Genomic DNA, 20882 nt, shown 5'->3' with positions numbered 1-20882 from the left:
CAAATTGAATATAAAAGTAACGAAACGTCACGTCCGCCGCCCCGCGCGGTGTTGATTCCAAATCCGTGCTCGTGGTTTGCTAGCTAATGGGAGAGTTTTGCGTGGCTGATAACTTACTAACCGTGATCTCAGACTCTAAATTAAGTCTAATTATGTACTTTACGCAAATGTAGGGGCGTGTCCAAATTAACGGGAAGGTAGTGGAAGAGGGTGTATAAAGAAATGTTTTGAAAACTCCCAAAAAATAATTTTCTTGCAATGCGCATCGCTAAGTGGCGTAACCAGGGGTGGGTGTGTATTTTGAAATGTGATTGAGATAAAAATAACCTGAATAAAAGGTTACACTTAAAAGCCTAGTATTTTAGTAGTTAATTCTCCTCCTTTTTTAACCAATTTGTCTAGTTACACACCTGACAATATTTTTTTTTTAAAACCCCCAATACGAAGTTAACAAAAAAATGCAAATGGTAAACTGTTTTCATAACCACAGTGTTTTCCTTGTACCACCAGAGCTTGACCCTTAGGGCCATGTCACAATTTACGGGCAACCAGTTCCAGGCAATCTTTAACAAGAAAAGGCATTCCCATTTGAATGTTAAATTTTTTCTTTTGTGGATCGTAAGACAATGTTTTAAAATTTACTCATGTGCTACCAAAGTGTTCCTGTAGCATGTACTGCAGTTGGTTGCCTCAAAGTTGCCTGTAAAAGTTGTCTCGTGTGACAAGGCCCGTATGTTACTTGATAAACAACACAAGATAAACTTATGATGATCTACCCACATTTCGATAATCTCCATTAACTAGTGTTAATTGCCATACATTTATTGAAAACAAGACTCTTATACTCAATGAGGTGTAATTAATACATTTGCAGTGGTTTTAATAAGCATTTCACATCTTCTAATTATACACCAACAACTTGGGTGGTCATTTTTTTGGTCAAACAAAATAAACTCTTTATAGATGAAAAAGAAAACTTGTTTTGATACAGATCACCATAAAATAACTGGGAAGATTTGGTTTTGCATTGTTACTCAAACTTTCTTAGAAACCACAGTTGCACCACAAACAAACCATAAAACAGCGAGTTTGTTAATTTATTGCGTTAAATGATCTTGTTGTTAAATGCTGATTCCAAGCTGATGAAACAGAATAATAAATACTTTTTAAAGCTGCATATCTATGGGTTTTAAAATATATTTCGTAAATACTCTTGTAAAAAAAATCCTCCATCTCATCTTCACTGGCTTGTTTGGTTTCCTTGCCCTCGTATCACACTGTCCGTTAACAAGCCATGCACCAAAACAGTATACCATGCATTGTAGTTGATGCAGAGTGTACGGGGGCCCTTTAGTTGGGGGTGGGGTGCTGAGGGGTTGAGGGGTTTTTCCTCCCACACCTAAAACTAAAACTTCCTCATTGTCGTCTCTCTTCTACTTCGGCTCTACATTCAGAATATCCAAATCTGAACTCAGCTCGACTTGTATCCCAGTACTAAAAAATGCCAAATTGTTCTTTTGTAGGTAATCCAAGTACAGCAGAAAGTTTTGTTTTTGAGAATGATGATAAATGTCTCTCAGTCTTGTAACAGATCTCTGGATATAAGCAAACGCATAACTTCACTGGTACCTGATGGTTGGGAAAAAAGTTGAAATTTACTCATTTTATTTGTCACCAGTGAGTGTGGGACATCTTTCAAAGGATATAGTTTGATGTACACACTAGATATAGGAAACAGTTCAATTTGTTTAGATGAAAATTGGTATGATGCAAACAGCTACTTCTTAGTTAGTGGGAATACTACTTAAATGTGTGAGTAATGTCTTAATCATTTACATGTTGTAGTCATTTTGAAATTTGTACACATCTGAATTTTTCGTACATATCGATGAACAAATTTAGCCCCGACCACTTCGCTTTGAAAAACTAGCTTCACTTTTGCCATTGATGGCGTGCTTTAAAATGACAATACTTGTCGTCTGTGGAATGTTGCTTTGTTATTGCAACAAAGCAGCTATACAAAACGGAGCTGCCAAAAATGATCCAACATGAGTGATGATGTTAAGGGGCTTTTCCCAAATCTTTCTAAGGGGATTTTCGCAAATCTTTCTGAAAAGCATCAGTATTCAAAACGCTTTTATTTTTTTATAGATATATTTTTTTGTACTGTTGTTGGTGAATTGACCTGCATGTACAGTGACATTTTCAATGAATTTCAGCAAAGATCATTTGTTGATGTTTGTGTTCAAGCTGGTCTTAAAAGAAAGATTTGATAGCCTCTCTCTCTTACCTTCTAAAATCTCATGGACCCTGATGTCTCTGACATATTGCTGGACTGGGTAGTCTTTTAAAAAACCATATCCTCCAAACATCTGGAGTGCCTCATTGCAAATCTGTCAAATAAAAAGAACAAAAACAATTGGAACAAAAAGAAGGACACAACAACACATCATGAGAATTAACACCGTCTATGATAAGAACGAATGGCTTGTTGCTCAAACTGTTATCTGGCCCAGAATTGTTCAAACAAGACCAGAACAGTTTATAACATGTACATGTACACTGTTTTTATTTGAACATGCACTATGACATTATGTTATTACAGAATATTTATCACAACAGAATATTTATCACAACAACAATACCCCTTTAATATAGATGACAAGACAGACAACACAATGGTTGGCATATTGGTATCTTTCCTCGACTTTCACCTCTAGGACCCCATTTCAAATCCAAATGAGGACAACATATGAATTGGGTTTTCTCTGGAATAATTTTCCAGGGTTTACCTCCCACATCGAAAACTGAAACTTCCTGTCTTCTTTCCATGGGGAAGATTTGTATTGTTGAAGTTCGCTCTTCTGAGAGTCATTGGCTTCACATCAACAATTAATAAATGAAATGAAAATGAAACAAAAAAACCAAACTAACCCAGGAGCATTTCTGCGTTGCTAGAAGCTTAGCCATAGCACACAACGCCACCGCATCAGGTGAATTATCTTGCAGCGCCCTCGCAGCATTACGCACCATGAGTCGGGATGCCACTAGCTCAGTAGCCATCTCAGCCAATCGAAATTGCAAAAACTGGAGAAAAACAAAACACACCGTAAAATATTCAGGCTACGAGTTTCATCTCTGATTGGGCAAGGCCATTTGCAATTTGCAATTGGGCTCTTCTTTAAGAAAACATTAAAGTCTTTGGGAACACAAGTGGCAAGACCAGAGTGATGTATTTGTAGTAGTTTAATTGCTTGTTTTATTTTGTTCAGATGAGAGACGAGAATTAACATTATATTTTGTTCTCTTATTCAAAGTGTCGAGCTGAATTATTTTGAGTCAAGTTTTCTAATCTTATGTGAGTCACTTCTCCTAGTCATCGGAGTAGTTCATGTGTTTAGTTCTGTACTTCATACCAAGAAGCACTGACCTCCATGATAATTGAGGTTGAACAGACAAATTGTCTAGAGCGGGATTTGAGCCATGGGCCTCAACAACCGTGCCAGCACTCTACCAACTAAAGCAACCTAGCCCTATGTTAGCGGTCCCCATAATATTTTAGTATGTTTTTGGTTTGCGGTAACACCATGTGTGTATCTACTTGCCAGGTAGATTTTGTTCTTTAGAGAACTGTCTTGCTTTTTGTTCTACTAGATTTTTCGGAATTCGAAAGACTTCCTAGTCCTGACAAGAGCTGTCCTGCTTTAACTGCTACCTTGCTGGAAGGTAGAAAATATGAATTTGTGCTGTAAATCTATAACAGCGGAGGAGAACACACTTCGAATATGAGTTTGAAAAAAGGAGACTCGACAATCTCCTTCAGTAATCAACTCCTTGTAAATATCAGAAAATTTCACACTCAAAAGTTTACCTGGAATTGATCGAGAGTCTTGCCAAATTGTTTTCTGACTTTGAGGTGGTCTTTAGCAGCCTCTATACTAGCCTGGGCAGCACCTAGCGAGCAGGATGATACACTTAATCGTCCTCCGTTCAGACCTAACAGTTGTGAAACAAAAGAGTAATTCTGTTCATCAGTTATACAGAATCTTTAATCTATTGGATTCAAAAATAAATGTTTGTCTGAAGGAGAAATGCACATATGATATTGTACTGTAAACCTACAAGCCCCTTCACAATGTTTAAGTGTAGTTGGCTCAAACTGAACTGTAATTGAGGTGTGTCGTGGCTGAGCGCTCTACTGCATTGGACTCAAGTTCTAATTGCTGAATCATTGGAATGTGGGTTCAATTCCCTGTCATGACACTTGCATCCTTGAGCAAGGCACTTAACCATCTTAGATTCTTTCACCCAGACATATAAATGGGATCTTGAGAGAGGGCTGAGACAGTACTGTGTTGGAATAATTCCTATGCACTGATTTCAGCAGCTATGGGCTGTATGCTCCCCAGGGAGTTGAGCAAGATAAAAAAAATGGTTGATAAAAATGCCCTATGAATCGGGATAATGTTGTAAATCCCCTTGATCTAGCTACTAGGAATGTGCGCTATATAAGAACCACATCTTATTATCATAATTAAATGCTTCAATTGGTGTTAGTTTTAGCCATTGCCCTCATAATGCAACACACCACTTGTTGTACAATCAAATTGAGCAGTAATTTATTTTTACCTTTCATGGCGATCTGAAACCCCTGGCCTTCTATACCTAGTCGATTTGTAACTGGTATCCTGCAGTCTTCACAGATCACCATCCTAGTTGGCTGGGAATTCCAACCCATCTTGGCAAAGAAAAAAAGACAGAAAACAAGAATCAATTTAATTGTCTACATTAACTTTAAGGCATAGTACACCTTTGCTTGCTGGGTTTGTTAGATCGTTTAAATCATGAACAAGTGTAGATTTTTGACAAAAATATCCTGTGAACGTTTCGTTTCAAAAGGTGGGAGCGTTTTTGAGACGTTGCTGAAAAGGTGAAGCGATTATTTGTCCAAGCAGGAAGAACAATCGGAAATTGGAAAACACAATCAGAGAAAAGTTTCGTGCAAAACCCCTGCACTCAAGTAGAGACTAAAAACCCAATCGACATAGTGCCTCCGGTGTGATTCTAACCACCTGGATCCGAAGTGGAAGGCAGAGACAGATACCAATTCTGCTAACCTGACCAACCAAAGTTTTTCCCCCCAATTTAAAAAGCCCTTGATACTTACTTTTTTCTCTTTCTTGCCAAAGCTAAGACCGGGTGATCCTTTCTCAATCATGACACATGAGATGCCTTTTGGTCCTGGCTCTCCTGTCCTGACCATCATGACATATACATCAGTGTCGCCTCCACCACTGATAAAAGCCTGGAGAAGTATCGCACAAATCCAAACATTGATTATTCATACAAACACCCGGCAACTTTTCATTGGTGACAAAGATAGACTGAGGATTGTAGGTTGTATAATCTTGCAATGATATTCCTTCAGTTACTGCTGCCCAATGTCTTAGCCAGTAAGCTCTGTTTACTAGCTTTTTTTATTTTGAGTACAAGAAGGGCCAAACTAAATGTACTTGTTGTACAGGCTTTAATAGACTTTTCAGGGTTTTTAGTCACAGTTGTTCAGATTTTCCAAGGGCACACGATAACTGGAAATCAGACCAAAGTAGGAAGAATATCATGTCTACACCAGGTACTCAGCTGAAAATTTGAATAATAGACCAAACTTTTTGACCTCTGACCTCTCACCTTTGACCCGTTAAGAATGTAATGATCTCCATCTCGTCGTGCTGATGTGGAAAGTGAGACTGCATCACTACCACTTCCTGGTTCCGTCAGACAATATGATGCAAACTTCTCCATAGAGCACAGCGACGGCAGGACAGACTGCCTTTGGTCCTCGTTCCCGTACTCATCGATCATCCAACAACACATGCTGTCAACAAAAATTTATAATAATATTAATAACGCTTTTGTATGTACAATTTGTACATGTGACACGACAGTTATTATTATTATTATTTGTTTATTCACACCGTAGTTTGTTTGGTAACCTTATTCTGTTAGGCATAATTTTTTCTGCTTAGCAACTTTTTCTGCTTTAAGCAGCTCTATGAAATTGAGCCTAGGGTCTGATTTAAAGATGAGGGCATTCTTTACTCCATTTGTGTACATACTTGTGAATAGTGATGTATGCTGTGGTGCTCACACATCCCTGAGCCAGCGCCTCAAAGATAACAGAGGAGTCAAGCCTCGTCAGCCCAGACCCTCCAACATCTTCCCCAACTACAATACCTCCAAATCCAAGACTTCCAGCTTTACGGAGAACATCAACGGGAAATATCTCCTGAAACATCAAAGAAAACAATTTTTATTTAAAAGCTATCATATCATTGAGACGATTTGGATTTACTCTCGATATTTTACGATCCTGGATGTCTTCATGGCTGAGTGGTGTACAGCATCGATTCAAGTTTTGGTGGTTAAGTCATCGGGGTGTGTGTTTGTATCCTGGTTATATGAGTATGACACTTGTGTCCTTGAGCAAGATGCTTTTAATTGCTTCTCTTCAGCAAGGAGTATGAATGGGTATGGAAGAGGTTGATATTGTATTGAATTGCATTTAGTCCACCATTGCACTTGTCTTCTCCTCACTTAATTCTGTAAACTCTTTTGTCTTTAAGTTTTCCTTCACTTTGCTGAGCGCCTCTGAAAAGACAACTAGAATGATGCTCAACAAATGCCTGATGATTGATTGATTGATTTCAATCAGTTTATTATTCTACTTTTGCTGATATGTTACTAATACACTTTGACATCATCAAACTTACTTCTTCGTCCCATTGTCTCATGAATGGTGCCATCTCTTGCTTTGCAAAGTCTAAAGCTACTGACTGAAAGCTTTTTTGTTCCTCTGTTAGACCCGTTGAAGCTATTGTTGAAATTAAAAATTAAATAGTTTAAATTCATTTAATGTAAAAGAAAGTTGATGAATGCAAAAAGGGCGATAAAGAACTTTAGAGATTAATCATTAATCATACTAACTAGAAAATTGACATGTTAGAAATGTACTGCACTGAGTGAAAGAAGTGACATTTGTTTCTTGTAATAAAAACATGGTGGAGGGAGATATGTTCATATGATCATAGAGTAAGGAAACAAATCCGACCAAGTAAGGTGGCGCAAAAAAAAAAAAAAAAAAAAAATAGGCCTAAAAACAAATAAAATAAATGAAAATACAGACATCCAGCAACAATTCTAAATAAGCTGTCTACCCCTTCCTTGTGCTGTTTTCACTATGATGATGCTTTTGCTAACTATTTTAAATTCAATATAGGCCTAAACCAGATTTTTCAATTCAGATTCAGAATTGCACACTCACAACACACTGCAGTGTACCATGGAGGTAGAATTAACTACCTCCATGAGTGTACTGTCGTCAGACGTGGGGAGTCTCACTGCCAGTGTTGATTTTGTAACTTCTTTGAATATACTTACGATCAATACTGATGCACCGTTTTTGTACACGCGGTGACGTTTTATGCAGTTGTAGCAATCGGTTTGAGATCCACGATTTCCTTGGAAAATCTCGAAATGACATTCTCAGTCGACTACAAAACGCCATCGTAAATAAAATAGTGACAGACAAATCGAAGCAGAAGTCTTCAATCCACGTTGATTACGTAGTGACAGTGCACCAGACTCTTTTTTATATGCAATGACGCATTGGTGTGGGACTGGTACCCAGTCACCCCCAAAAACGAACTACTTTGTACAGAAGTAGATTGCAGAAGCACCGGCCTCTGCGATTGACCAATCAAAATACTTCACCAGCTTTCAGAAGACCACACCCCCAAAAAGAAAAGTTTACAGAAAACAATAAATATCATAATTATTATTGGAAATAAATAAAACCACTTTGAAGAAGATAGTTTGTTTCGCATAGTAATGGATGCTCAATTCGTCTTCATTCAGTGTTTTATTTAATGGACAGGGTTTATCTTTTGCATTTTCCAAATTTAATATCCTCACTTGGCGACCCTAACCCTAACTATGCATAAAACAACGAACATGTGAAAATGTTTGCACAACTGTCATCGAAGCTGCAAGAAGAATTTTTTGTTAAAGAAAAATCCCTTGTTGCAAAAAAATTACATGTGTGCTTTTCCGATGCCTGAAGCCTTTTTCAGATGAAAAAAAAAACTATTTCTCTAAAACTACACATCTCCAAATGGGGGGGGGGGGGGGGTCTAAAAATGTTTAATATCATCAGCTCTCCAGTGCTCTTTACCAAGTTAGTTTTTATGGTCAACATTTTGTTGGCACAAATCACAACTTCCAGAAACCCCTTTATGAAACCCCCCAAAATTGGCAGTAAAGCAAAATGAAAACTCACTGCACTTCTCGAATTGACTTATTGCTTGATTTCATTAAATAAATTTAAAAAACGAAACAACCCGTTAAACAAGTCAATGAAAGCAGTTATGATAAATCTATTAATGGGACGGTTTATTCAAACAATACAATATATACAAATCCTTAAAATTTACAAAAATATACAGTATACATGTATGTGTGAGAAAACTGGGCAATTACAAGTTTCACAATGTACAAACAAATCTAATACTTGGATACAACCTCCCTTCATCTTTCTGCAACGGGAGGTGTAGTTCATTTGCAGGAAAACCTTGATCTTATTGCTGATTTTAATTGCATAAAGTACTGATGTAATCAAACATTTTTAAAGCATTTATTTGTTAAACAATAATTGTTTGGAAGCAACTTTGCCCTGGCAATTTCATAAATCCACTCAAGATAATAAATTTAATTAGCTTAACGAAATTTAATAAGTTGACCAAAGTGTGTCATGTTACATTCCAGTTTTCTTTTAATTAAGCCCGGTTCATACTTCCTGCGAATGCGAATGCGAAGCGAATTTTGGTGACGCAACAATCGATACGTGCTCCATTTCCCTTTGTGACGCAATGAATTTCGCATCGCACGAAGCATTCGTAGAAAGTATGAACCGGGCTTTACTATACAAAATGTCAACATGTACAACGCACGTTTAATTTGAGTTTAATGTACAAGACTCTGTACTGGTTATAATTGTATAAAACTAAATGAATACATGTGTTACTTTTGACTCTAAAAACAGACACTGATGAGTGCTGTTGTCATGATCTTAGTTGGTGATACTAAAATAATTATGTTCATATACTTACAAAAATATAATGAAATAGATGGACAAAAGTTTGATCAATTGTCTTGGAAGTATTTACCGACCTAACACGAGCGATGATGTAAAAGGGCTTTTTGCAAACTTTTCTGCAAAGCACAGGTGAAGGTTATAAAAACTGATTTGTTTTGTACTCAAATAAAACCTGTTTAATCTCATGTGAAGTCAATTTCCTTATTGGCTGAAAACATTTAAATGAATTTGTTGCCGTTTTTGTTCTAAGTCTTTCAGAAATATTTTCTGCTTAAGCAGCTCTATGAAGTTGGTCCGTGGTATTGAACCAAGCCTTTCATTCAGTGACAGGTTGCTCAGGTGTGAACATATTATTGGACTCTCCCATATTGGACGGCATGGGGGTGTTTGGTTGAGAGACATGGGTGGGGCTGCCATTCATTGCATGCCAATCCCCGGCTTCTCCTGCTCTATGCCGTTCAAAGTTCTTCTGGATGTCAAACAGGTTCAGAACTGAAATTTTCTGTGAAGACCTGGCTAAGGAAATAATACATATCAAGAGTAATTGGACAACGCAGAAATTAGTGAAACCGATTTATTGCACTTCTTCTTTTGAATTTATATTAATAATTTCCCTGGATATTTTTTTCATTCTGATTGGTTGAGAGGAGATCTCGGGCCGTGTTTAAAGGTGCAATATAAAGACGGTGGGGAGTGTTTTAATTCTTTAGTATATCATTGGGAAAAACTATCTTAAGTTTTTGCTTAGCTGTATCTGTGAAGCACCTTGAGGCCTTTGCATTAAGGCGCACTATACAAATTTGAATACTGTTATTATAATATCAGAAAACTTTTTTTGTTTTTTTTGTTTACTCTTTTAGACCATAAAAGAAGATATCTTTGGATGATGTAAAACACTAAAACTTGTATAATTATGAAAAAAGGATACATTTCTGTTTGGTAATGGCGGCAACTGAAACATCGAGGGTGGTTGAGTAAGACGAAGCTGGCCCAAGGATCCTGACGAAATAAAAACATAACATAGCAACGTTGGTCATGCACTGTATCAAATAATTTTAATAATTACAAGACATTTCCCAACTTATTTGTTTTGACTTTTTAGGTACTGTATATAGGATTGTTATTACTAACAGAAAATCTTGAAAAAATAAAAATAAAATGTTGGCACAAGTTGAACATTCTTCAAAGGGAAGGTACACGTTTTGTAGTCACTCTTAAAACTAACGGCAATAACAATTTTGGTTAGAAGCCTTCAGCAGCTTTTGATAGTACACATTTCACTTCGAAGTAATGTGGTTAGGTTAAAACATATCAGTTTTTATGCCCCACAGTTTGAATTTGAGAAGCAACTTATACTGCAGTAACATTTCTCAGATTGTGTGTTTCAATTGCGGATTACTCTTCCTGTGTGGACATAATCGCTCCGGATTTCCACATATCAAAAACGGGACTACCTTTTGCAATGATTTGTTGTATACATCTACATTTGTAAAAGGATAAACCGTTGAGCGGTTCCAAACACCAAAGGTTTACTTTGCCTACAAGTGAGGGAAATAAACACACACACAGAGTAGTATGTGGCTTCCGATTCCTACCTGTTGGATGGAAGTAATGGTGGGCTCTAGGGTTGTAAAGCTGCCCCGTCTTGGTCGGCATGAAGACTGCCGGAAGAGATATCTCTGTTGGGAGCAAAATAAAACACAAAAGAAATGGATATCTGATTATTTCGTTCACTTCTTTCTCCTAAAACACACAGCTCTGTGTGACATACACTGTGGACTTTCCTTTGTTCTGTGCACTTAAGGGCAGTGGACACTATTGGTAATTACTCAAAATAATTATCATCACAAAACCTTTCTTTATTACCAGTAATGGGGTGAGGTTGATAGTATAAAACGTTGTGAGAAACAGCTCCCTCTGAAGTGCCATAGTTTTCGAGAAAGAAGTAATTTTCCACGAATTTGATTTCGAGACCTCAAGTTTAGAACTTGAGGTCTCGAAATCAAGCATCAGAAAGCACACAACCTTTTTCATGCAAGAATCCATTTCCAATTTCTCAATTCCAAAGCTTTGATATCAAGAACCATTTTCTATCTTCTTTTTATTTTTCATGCAAGAATCACAAGTCTCATTTGGCGAAGCAGAAGTGCTTTACCTTTATCAGCAGCAATAGTTCCGTCATTGTCCAGACTGAGTTTGTACTGTCCAGCCAACTGCTTCACAATCCTGTCCTCCATGTCACTCTTAGTTCTCTCAATAAGCTGTCTTCGTCTGATGTCACTCTCCTCTGAAAACAGCTTCAGACGCTCAAAGAACTACAAACACAGAGAGAAATAATCAAACTCATACGCATCAACTCACAGCTATACCATGACTTATCCACAGCACACCCTGCAACTTGGTCCTCGTACCCATACTCGCTACGGTGAACAAGCTTTCTCTGTTCGTGCCCCCAAATTTTGGAACAATTTCTTCCCATCATCATCACTCGCGATTCCCCTACTGTGAACACGTTCCAAACTAGATTGAAAACTTAACTTTTCAATGCATGATTGCTCTTTCTTTGTTGTTCATTCTTATTCTTTTTGTAAAGCGCTTAGAAAACACCACTCTTTATACCCTGATGCAACTATCAAGTACACTCAAAGTTTGTGTTCTCAACAGTGAAAAAGCAAAGATAGCAAGTGGGAAAGGTCAGTGAACAATAAACTTACATCTTTGGGTAACTCACTCCCCCAGTCTGGCAAGTTGGTGGGTCTTCTACTTCTGCTTTTGAGAGGTCTACAAGATAACAAACAACAAAAAATAAAACTTGAATTCTAAAATGAAATCACACAGAATGGTTAAGTGCGCATCAGACTCAAGTTCTGAAAGCCGTATTATCAGCGTTTGGGTTTGATGCCTAATAATGACACTTGCGTTGCTGAGGAAGGCACGCTTAACCATAATTGCATCACTGATAAATGGGAACCTGTGGGGGTTGAGACAGTGTTTTGTTGCATTAGACCCTTGGCTCTAATATTTGTGAGGCTGTGTACTAAGTATGCCTGTTGAACCAGAATAATATATATTAAAGCTTCTTGATCTAGATATTAAAACATGGGTATTTCACCACTGAGTTCCAAGAAAGCATTAACTCTCATCACCTAAATTCTCTTGCTGAGGTGGATTTGGTGAGTCGGTTACTTTCCGTTGTCCAGCCATGAAGCGGTGACGTGCCACGTCTGTGACCTACAAGGAGTAGCAAACAAAAAGAAGTAAAAAATAACCAATAAACAATGAGTTTTTTAAAAGTTAGACAAATCTTGCAAGTACAACATACTTTCATCTTCTGGTCGAATAGATAAAGTGATAAGGCACCGCTTTCTTACCATCTGCCGATCGTTGTGGATTAAGGAGGGAAGTTAGTTGTTCATTTTGTAGCTGCTCAAGGCTCTTTGCCAATTCGTTCAGCCGCTGCCTACGAACACAAACATTCAGGAAAGAAATAAATTAAAATAAAAACCCCCAAGAAACATTGACTGCAGTCAAGGCATACACAAGTTCAGAGCTGATCACTTCCAAACTTTTATTTTGGTCACAACTCAAAGTTTCAAAATGTCATTTAAGGTAAACTGTTGTAACAAAATAGATTTAATCAACCTTGCCAATACACGATCAGAAATTTTTGACAAATTAATAGGCCAGGGACATTCCTATTGAAAGTTGTCAGCTTAGAAAGAATTGTGTGTGGAAACAAAACAAAAATTGCAACACTTATTTATTTCTCTACAAGCATGAACAACAAATGTAACCAATATTATTTTTAGAAAATGGTAATCATAGTCAATGTGACAATCATTTCCACAGTCTTGTTTAAGTATACCGTTGTATAACTGTTATAAAACCCAGGACTTACTCGTATTCATCCTGAATTAGGGTGAGTTCTTGATTGTGTTGCTCAATGAGTACATCCATCTCAGCTCTCGGAACCATCTCCTAAAAGTTACAGATTAATTACCAATTACAGTGTGAGTAATTTACACAACTCACTTTGTTTAAAAAACCAAGAGGATATTAACACAATGGCTAGGCCCTTCCGTAAAACCAGGAATGCGTTTTTTAAATTAATTGTTATTTATGTGTTCATTGTTTTGTTTTTTAAATTGAAAACCGATACTGGTTTCAAATATGATCAGTTGAACATGATGGGTTTTCCCTGGAATATTTTTCTGGGGCTTTCCCACCCACATCTCAAAAACTGAAACTTCCTTCCTTGTCTTCTCCATCCTGGTGTTAAGTTCTGAAATTAAACTTATTCTTACCGGTTTCTCAGATGACACACTTGAGGCTATAGAGAGAGCTGACAGGCATCTTTCTTGATAACTCTTGTTAACAGAGAGGTCCTCTTTCTTCATCGTGTTTAGATCCACCCCAGTAAGATCCAAGACAATATCTGTCAATGTTTCGCTCTCTACAGGAATCAATGTTAAAATGTAAGAAAGAAGTAACATTACAGATATACAAATATTTTGGTCGTTCAGGTTGGCTATGAGGTTTCTTCTTTTTCTGCCTCTCACCTCTGTGGACCCTGGTTTGATTCAAGGACTGGAACCTTGCTGTTGTGTGGAATGGTTTTTCAAATTCCATCATTCACAGAGTGTGGGTTCGAATCCCAGCCTGGCTATAGTCACGACGCTTGTGAAACCATAGTTATTGTGTATTAGAATAGGTAGTGCACATAAAAGAATCCAGAACACGTATCAAGGAAGAGTAAAGTTCATACTTCCTGCAAACTTACTTCGCACAAAAGCATACACAAGTAGTATGAACTGGGCTATAGTCTACCTCAGTGTTTTTGGTTCACTGCAAGCACCCTTGTCTATCTACAGGTTTCCTCTGGCTTCCGAGTTTGTGATTTTAGTTTTAATGACATCCTTAGTTTTATTACAAGAAATTAATACTAATAATATTAACAAAATTCGAAACCACCATTTTAACACTCACCTGTTTCTTTATCATGAATGAATGGTCTATGAATCCTGGTGTAGTAGAAAGCCATTGGGAGTGAGCCGCATGGTATGGGTGCACTACCTCGCTCCTTGTGGCTTGTACTGACTGGATACAGTGGGAACGAGGACGGGTTTAACTTTGGAAACTTCTCCATATCGTCAACGATTTCTATATCCTGCGAGTTGAAACAAAGACAAAAGACGTTTGAATTCGTGTTTTTATTTGCTGCAATTTCATAACTGCATCTTCATACTCAAGCGACATATGAATCTCAACAACAATTCACAGGACCTAGTATCAGGCAATCTCTGCAGTGACAACTTCAAGGAACTTCAACTGGTTACCTATTTTTGCCAAGTAAAGATGTTTTCCTAACAGGATTCATGAAATATGATTAGTTAATAACTTACCATACTATGGAGATCTTCCATGCCGACTGTTCCCATAGCAACCATGTCCTCCAGCGTCCCTTGATGTATAGCAACCCTCATTGGTTCCTCAGCTGAGGAGCTAGGCCGTGATTGGCCAGAGGTTTCCGTAGTGATTGTCCCTGCATCCGATTTCTCTGTGATCTTCTCGGCTGCCTCTTCGGTCTGTTTTGAATGCTGGGCGTCGTGTTTTATCGGCTGGTCCCCGATCGGAAAGCCGACATCCTGATAGTTGGTGTCCGGAGGGGCTTTACCATTACCATTGGAGTCTTTTCTACTTGGAGCTGAGCCGTTGGACCCAATCATAGACTTCGGTTTCAATGCCGACTTCAAAGGAGCTGTCAAGAAATACAGAGATAATATTATGCTCGTTGAATATTTCCTCCTCTTGTTTGGTTATTTTAATTTGTACAGTGCCTTGGGGTCCAGTCATGGATGTAATGCGCTTTATAAGCATAATTTTTTATTATTATTATAATTACATAGTTCTTCCCGTATTTTAATCCGTAGTTTCGATTCTCATTCTTGTAAATTTTTCTTTGTTCAACCCCAAATCTTTTCTTATAAAGTATTTAAATTTGACGTACATTTTCCATTGCCTCCGTTCTTGTTATCTCCAAACATCTCCGTTTTTTGGAACTTCTTCAAGAAGTTGACGCTGCACTTGAGCTCCTTACGATCCATTCCAACCGGCTTGAAGACCCTCATGTTAAGTGTGTAGTCGTACTCTGGTTCATGGGTCCAAACCGTCTAGTTCAGGATAGAGAACATTAGTGATTTCATCTATGTGATCTCATCTGCATCAAGGAACCTTCTCATACTTTAAGATCAAATGCTGCTACCAGTGTACAGCAGAGAACCCGAAACGGCTAGTACATACGACCAGAGACTGCTCCTGGACTCTAGAACCGGCTCCCAACACATGTTAGAAATGCGGACTCACTAGATCTGTTCAAGAGTTCACTTTAAACCCGTCTGCTAATCATATGACTTGGTTTTAAACATGACAATTGTTTCACTTCATCTTGTAAAATTGTTGTCATGCATTTTTTGTATAGCAATGTGTAGTTTAAGAATTGTTTGTGTTCTTAAATTCGTATCATGCGCTTTACAAAAGTTATTTATTAATATTATTATTATTTCAAAAGAGAACCTTGGAAGGGACCTTCAAATTTTTCAGAATATTTCTTTCTCATCCTTATTTTAAGACTTATTTATTGATTACCTTATCTTCGGATGGTGGCTTAGGTGCTGGTACCTCTACATACACTGTCTGTGGCTCGACAATCGTTGGTGGTGCCTTATCCTCAGTTTCCTCAACTGTAGCTCCCTCTGGTGGTGACCTCTTGCCATGCTTGGATCTTCTACGGAACTTCACTTTCTGTGAACCCAAATTAAATGTTCAAGCGTTGAATTTTCTGCAAATGCTGGTTGATAGATGCTGTTTACTTGTATCCATAATAGTGCAATTCTGTCCGGAGCTCACTGATTGAACAAATAAATAGGGTTCCTCAGGGGACAACTGTTCGACCAATCATAACTCACAATATTATGACAAAGTCTGCAGCAAATTGCGCCACAGCACCTTGTAAAATGTTACATGGCGCTATCTATAAGGTCTCAGAATTCAAACGTAGTCCAAAAAACCTTGCAGGAAATACTGTATGTTACAGCTCCTGGAGCGTCATTAAGAGACGGACATGTGCGCTATATAAGAAGCCACTGTTGTTATTATTATAATGCTGGTTTCCTCTTGCTTTACTTCTATATCAACACATAACCCATCGACAGGGTTTCCCCCAAGGATTAGTATTAGGTCCATTTTCATATACATACCTTACTGACAGGTGTGACAATATCACTGTCTAAATCCTGCGTTGTTTGACCGGTTTGAGCTGTCGCTCTTGCTGTGCTGCCATCATCATCATCCTCTTCCTCATCAGAGTCTCCTTCTGTGAATTCAAGCTCATCGGACTGCCAAGATAAAAAACACACCATCTTAGCTGTAAAGCTCAACAGTTTCATTTGTATAAAAAGTCTCACCTGCTATTGACCGAAAGAATGGAACACTCTTCCAAATCACATCAATAATGCTCAGACTATTCATATGTTCAAGATTTATTGTTTTCAACAAGTGTTTTTAATTCATTTTGGGTAAGTGTCTTGATTGCCTTTGAACAATTTCTGTTGATTTTGGCGCTATATAAATGTCTTTTGATTGATTGACTGATTGAATTTGATGAAATTATGTCTCCTGATGGGGTACCTTTGATGTCCTCATTGAGCCAGTGTCTCCTGATATGATTAGGTACCTTTATTATCCTCATTGGGCCTCATTGGGATACAAAGATACCAATCGGGGTAAAATTATACCCCATTTGGGTTATATCCTTACCGAGCTGATATCAAACTCATTTGCCGAAGTGTGACTGATGGAATCTTCTTTCTTCTTGTTCTCATCCTCATCGTCTGAATCCTCTGCCTTATCTAGCTCATCGATGTAGGCATGAAGATGCTCCATGCTGTCGTAGATCAAGATGCAGAGGATGTTACGGTGGATAGAACATTAAAGGCACTAGACACTATTGGTAGTTACTCAAAATAATTGTTAGCATAAAAACTGACTTGGTAACATGCAATGGAGATCTGTTGATAGTATAACAATTGTGGGAAACGGTTAAACATTAAAAGACTTCAGGCCTGAAGCCTTTTATTAGGCATCTGAAAGCACAACAATTTGAACGACAAGGGTGTTATTTTCTTGCAACTTCGATGACTCACAGTTATATTTTTGTGAATTTCTGTTTTTGAACAAGACGCTTTGCTGGCTTCTCTTAGCCAGGGATAAATGGGTACCTGTAAGGGCAGTGGTTTTTTGTGAATGTGATTCATTTAGCTTGGTGTGCTACATTTTTGGCAGCATATGAGCTGAGATGGTTTAAGGAATGAAAACAAATGGCCTAGTGACCAATAGTAATAATGTTGGAATGCTATAAACCTCACCGAATGACAGATTAGAGGGGGCAATACTTGTGAATGAAATAAGACCTAAAGACACTGAACACTATTGGTAATTGTCAAAGACTAGTCTTCACAGTTAGTGTATCTCAACATATGCATAAAATAACAAACCTGTGAAAATTTGAGCTCAATCGGTCATCGAAGTTGCGAGATATTAATGAAAGAAAAAAAAACACCCTTGTTGCACCATGGTCACACGAAGTTGTGTGCTTTCAGATGCTTGATTTCGAGACCTCAAATTCTAAATCTGAGGTCTCAACGTCAAATTTGTGGAAAATTACTTCTTTCTCGAAAACTATGGCACTTCAGAGGGAGCCATTTCTCACAATGTTTTATACCATCAACCTCTCCCCATTACTTGTCACCAAGTAAGGCTTTATGCTAATAATTATTTTGAGTTATTACCAATAGTGTCCACTGCCTTTGAAACAATTATCTCTGAACTTTGACTGCAGTAATCTATTAGGAAACCAACAAGTGCAAGTTTGCAGTTTGATACCAACTTACCCCATATTAGCTTTCTGTTTGAAAGAATCAATGAGAAAACGCCATCTCCGTCCATGACCACGACTGCTTGTTAGTTTCGCAAAGAGTTTCTCCCAGTTCATTATGCGCTTCTCCTGGGCAATACGCCTCGCCTAAATACATCAAATAAGAAGAACTAGCATGAATAATCTGTGACTATCAAATTCCATTTCAAGTTTTAGATGTAAAAAAAAATCGTTTGCCTGGGCTCAACTTCTTACAGCACTAAGATTCATCTTAAGACGAGTTGTGCGTATTAAAACGAAAAAGCATTTTCTTTTGTTTTCTTCACACATAAAAGCAATGTATTATAGAAACTCAAGGTTAACGAAAAGGCTTGAAAACTTTGCGAGACTTCCTCGGTCCTTGGGTGACAGGTCTTTTTCCTCAGCTCCACCACGCATCTGGAACTCTCTACCACTTAATCTTAGATTCTGTCTTTGCACCACAAAATTCAAATTTCTTCCAAAAACTTATCTTATGTCACAGGTTTTCAAGGACTTATTTAGTTGCGTCTGTTTTCATTCATTTTTTTGGTTTACTACGCCATAATAACCCAGCAGGGTGGATAATGTGCACACTACAGGTCTTTATTATTATTATTATTATTCTATAACTAATCTCCTACCTGGGCATCAGCCAGTTGAAGCCTTCGGATAGCGATATTCAGCTGTTTGTGTTTACTCTCGTAGTCAGAGTGGAGTTTCTTCAGGGCTAAACTCTTCTGCTCCCATGACACAGAGTAGACACGGACGAGACGGACTAACTCTGAGGTGGGCGTGTACAGGTCAGTTGTGCTACAAACAAAGATTAAAAGGGGGCTTTTATTCCAGGCAACTTTAAGCAAATGACCAGTGGCATAACCTAACCATCCCAGTATATTTTGAAAGTTGATGCCTGTAGGATGTGTCCTGTTATCACCATTACCATGGTTACCACTGGAGACTGTTTCTTGTTATCACTGTAACCATGGTTATCATTATAGTATTTTCTACTACTAGCAGCTGGTCTGGATGAGCTGACAGGCCTTTAGGCCTAAATCACAGACTTGGGCTTCAGCGTCGACTTTGAAGGAACTGTCAAGAACTATGAATGAGAACACAGTTCTTTTGAGTTGACGTACCTTCTGAAAAGTCTACCAGCAATCATTGTAAGTCTGGCCATCAGTGATGGAGGCAAAGCATGCAGTAGAAGCTCATCCTTCAAGTTCAAGAACTGAAAGTCAAAACAAAAATACATTATTTACTAAAGCAAGGGCCACCTTGGTCCAGTGGTTAGACTGCAGGACTTGCACTTACAAGTTTGTAGGGTCAAATCCCCAAAGCTAACCGCTGATTTCACAATGACTAGAATAAGCTGTCTAGTTACTCACAATTTCTTAACTTGTGCAATTCATAATCATAGAGGCTACTAAACCAACGTTGTGTTCTATGAGTAATGACTGTTGCCAGCTTGGGGTTTATATCCCCTTGTCATTTGTGGGAGTTGCCCAGCTCCCTTGATAGGAAAATCATTTAAACAAACAAACAAATAAACAACTGAAGCAAACTTTAAAATTGTATTGCATCCATTTGAAGAAAAGACACTCACCTCGGCCAATGCTGACTGGACCAGTGCTATGGAGTTGAGCACACCATCACAGAGCATTTCAAACTTGTTCGTCTCAGCCTGAGCAGCTTCTCTTGCAGCAGCCATTTCATCGTCACTCTGTTAAAACAAATGCAGTTGATATTGTCAGAAGATTGCTGTGTTTGATGACGATGCATGCCTAGAATTTCACAGAGGACAATGCCTCTCTTATCCTTGTCTTGGCCTTGATGCCCCTTGAAATCTGCCCATAAGATCCTCCAATGGAAGTGCCCTTTGCAGAACGAAAATGGCCTTACCCTCTCAAAGATGAAATTCCAGGCCTGCAATATCAGCAGCAAACATTTTGTTTTCAGTGAGGCCAGACAATTTTCTGTGGCCTCTTTAAAAGATCAAAGTCTTGTTTACATCTTTGCTCAATGTTAATGTAATGTTTGTTTTCTGTCATTATCATAACTGTAAAAAGGCCAGCTCTGTAAAATATGTGTAATTAGGTCAATTTTTGGCTGGCAGTGTTTCTCCTCTTCAGTGTTCGGATATCCATGGACATTACCTCACTACTAGATCCATCTTCTTCACCCAATGGGTCAAGGGTCATGACTTTCTTGCCTGAACCTGCTGAATAAAGGAAATAAATTATTAATATTAACAACTTACTTTTTTTTTATATTAATATGAGGTTGTTAACTCAACTAACAATAAATAACAAGGCTGGACTGTCACTTTAAGTTGAGGGCTACATTTTACTGATTTGAGCTATCGCCCAACCAGATCTGTCACCAGTCGTTTTAATTTATCATCTAGCTCAAATCATACTTTGTTTTAAAAGCTATTCATAATTCAGTTTTCTTCAGTTTCATCAGTATCAATCAATCCTAGGTCTACTGTCCGAAAACTGGGCAACTAAAATTAACTTGAATTTAAACACACATAATCTCGTTCGATTGCAATATAAAAGCGTCATGACTTTCATCAATACCTGATCCGTCTGATCCATTGTTCCTAACGGCACCACCTCGAGGGGAATCGCCCATTCCTGCAAAAAAACTAGCTTGATCTTTTGGGCCTGAAAAACAAAAAAATAACTTTCGTGACACCGCGGCGTATATTGTTGCTACGCTACCAACGTTGAGGGCGCCCTTTACCTTTAAGCGTAGCAGCTCAACAAAACAGCCGTC

General features: G+C 38.1%; 2 protein-coding genes across 2 annotated transcripts; both read right to left on the bottom strand.

The window, feature by feature from the left end:
• Window positions 1-817: 817 nt before the first annotated feature.
• LOC117291567 (isobutyryl-CoA dehydrogenase, mitochondrial-like) lies at window positions 818-7608 on the bottom strand. Its single transcript, XM_033773371.1, has 10 exons — window positions 7438-7608; window positions 6771-6871; window positions 6117-6286; window positions 5689-5875; window positions 5168-5305; window positions 4630-4738; window positions 3872-3996; window positions 2935-3087; window positions 2291-2393; window positions 818-1629 (listed from the first exon to the last, which is right to left on the bottom strand). Exons 1-10 carry the CDS (start codon window positions 7562-7564, stop codon window positions 1577-1579), a joined length of 1266 nt encoding a protein of 421 aa, XP_033629262.1. The 5' UTR covers window positions 7565-7608; the 3' UTR covers window positions 818-1576.
• Window positions 7609-8445: 837 nt separating this feature from the next.
• On the bottom strand, window positions 8446-20811 carry LOC117291961. Its single transcript, XM_033773984.1, has 21 exons — window positions 20684-20811; window positions 20258-20322; window positions 19708-19824; window positions 19241-19332; window positions 18746-18914; window positions 18100-18230; window positions 16967-17093; window positions 16408-16545; window positions 15797-15952; window positions 15159-15321; window positions 14554-14909; window positions 14138-14318; window positions 13456-13604; window positions 13050-13129; window positions 12523-12611; window positions 12298-12382; window positions 11866-11932; window positions 11307-11466; window positions 10747-10830; window positions 10080-10150; window positions 8446-9653 (listed from the first exon to the last, which is right to left on the bottom strand). The coding sequence occupies exons 1-21, from the start codon at window positions 20736-20738 to the stop codon at window positions 9468-9470; spliced, it is 2721 nt and encodes a 906-aa protein (XP_033629875.1). The 5' UTR covers window positions 20739-20811; the 3' UTR covers window positions 8446-9467.
• Window positions 20812-20882: the final 71 nt, after the last annotated feature.

Source organism: Asterias rubens, chromosome 6, assembly GCF_902459465.1.
Source record: "Asterias rubens chromosome 6, eAstRub1.3, whole genome shotgun sequence".
Classification (NCBI taxonomy): domain Eukaryota; kingdom Metazoa; phylum Echinodermata; class Asteroidea; order Forcipulatida; family Asteriidae; genus Asterias; species Asterias rubens.
The sequence above is the reverse complement of the archived record's forward strand: the minus strand, read 5'-3'. Positions and strand labels throughout refer to the sequence as shown.

What these genes read in the sequence shown, in the direction of transcription:
- LOC117291567 (XM_033773371.1), bottom strand. Translation starts at nt 7,564, where the DNA reads ATGGCGTTTTGTAGTCGACTGAGAATGTCATTTCGAGATTTTCCAAGG. An exon ending in ACATTCTTAACGGGTCAAAG is followed by an intron (nt 5,306 to 5,688) that starts GTGAGAGGTCAG and finishes ATACTTCTCCAG; the next exon opens with GCTTTTATCAGTGGTGGAGG. An exon ending in AGACTCTCGATCAATTCCAG is followed by an intron (nt 3,088 to 3,871) that starts GTAAACTTTTGA and finishes GTTTTTCTCCAG; the next exon opens with TTTTTGCAATTTCGATTGGC.
- LOC117291961 (XM_033773984.1), bottom strand. Translation starts at nt 20,738, where the DNA reads ATGGGCGATTCCCCTCGAGGTGGTGCCGTTAGGAACAATGGATCAGAC. An exon ending in TGGAAGATCTCCATAGTATG is followed by an intron (nt 14,319 to 14,553) that starts GTAAGTTATTAA and finishes TTCAACTCGCAG; the next exon opens with GATATAGAAATCGTTGACGA. An exon ending in ACCTCAGCAAGAGAATTTAG is followed by an intron (nt 11,933 to 12,297) that starts GTGATGAGAGTT and finishes GTTATCTTGTAG; the next exon opens with ACCTCTCAAAAGCAGAAGTA.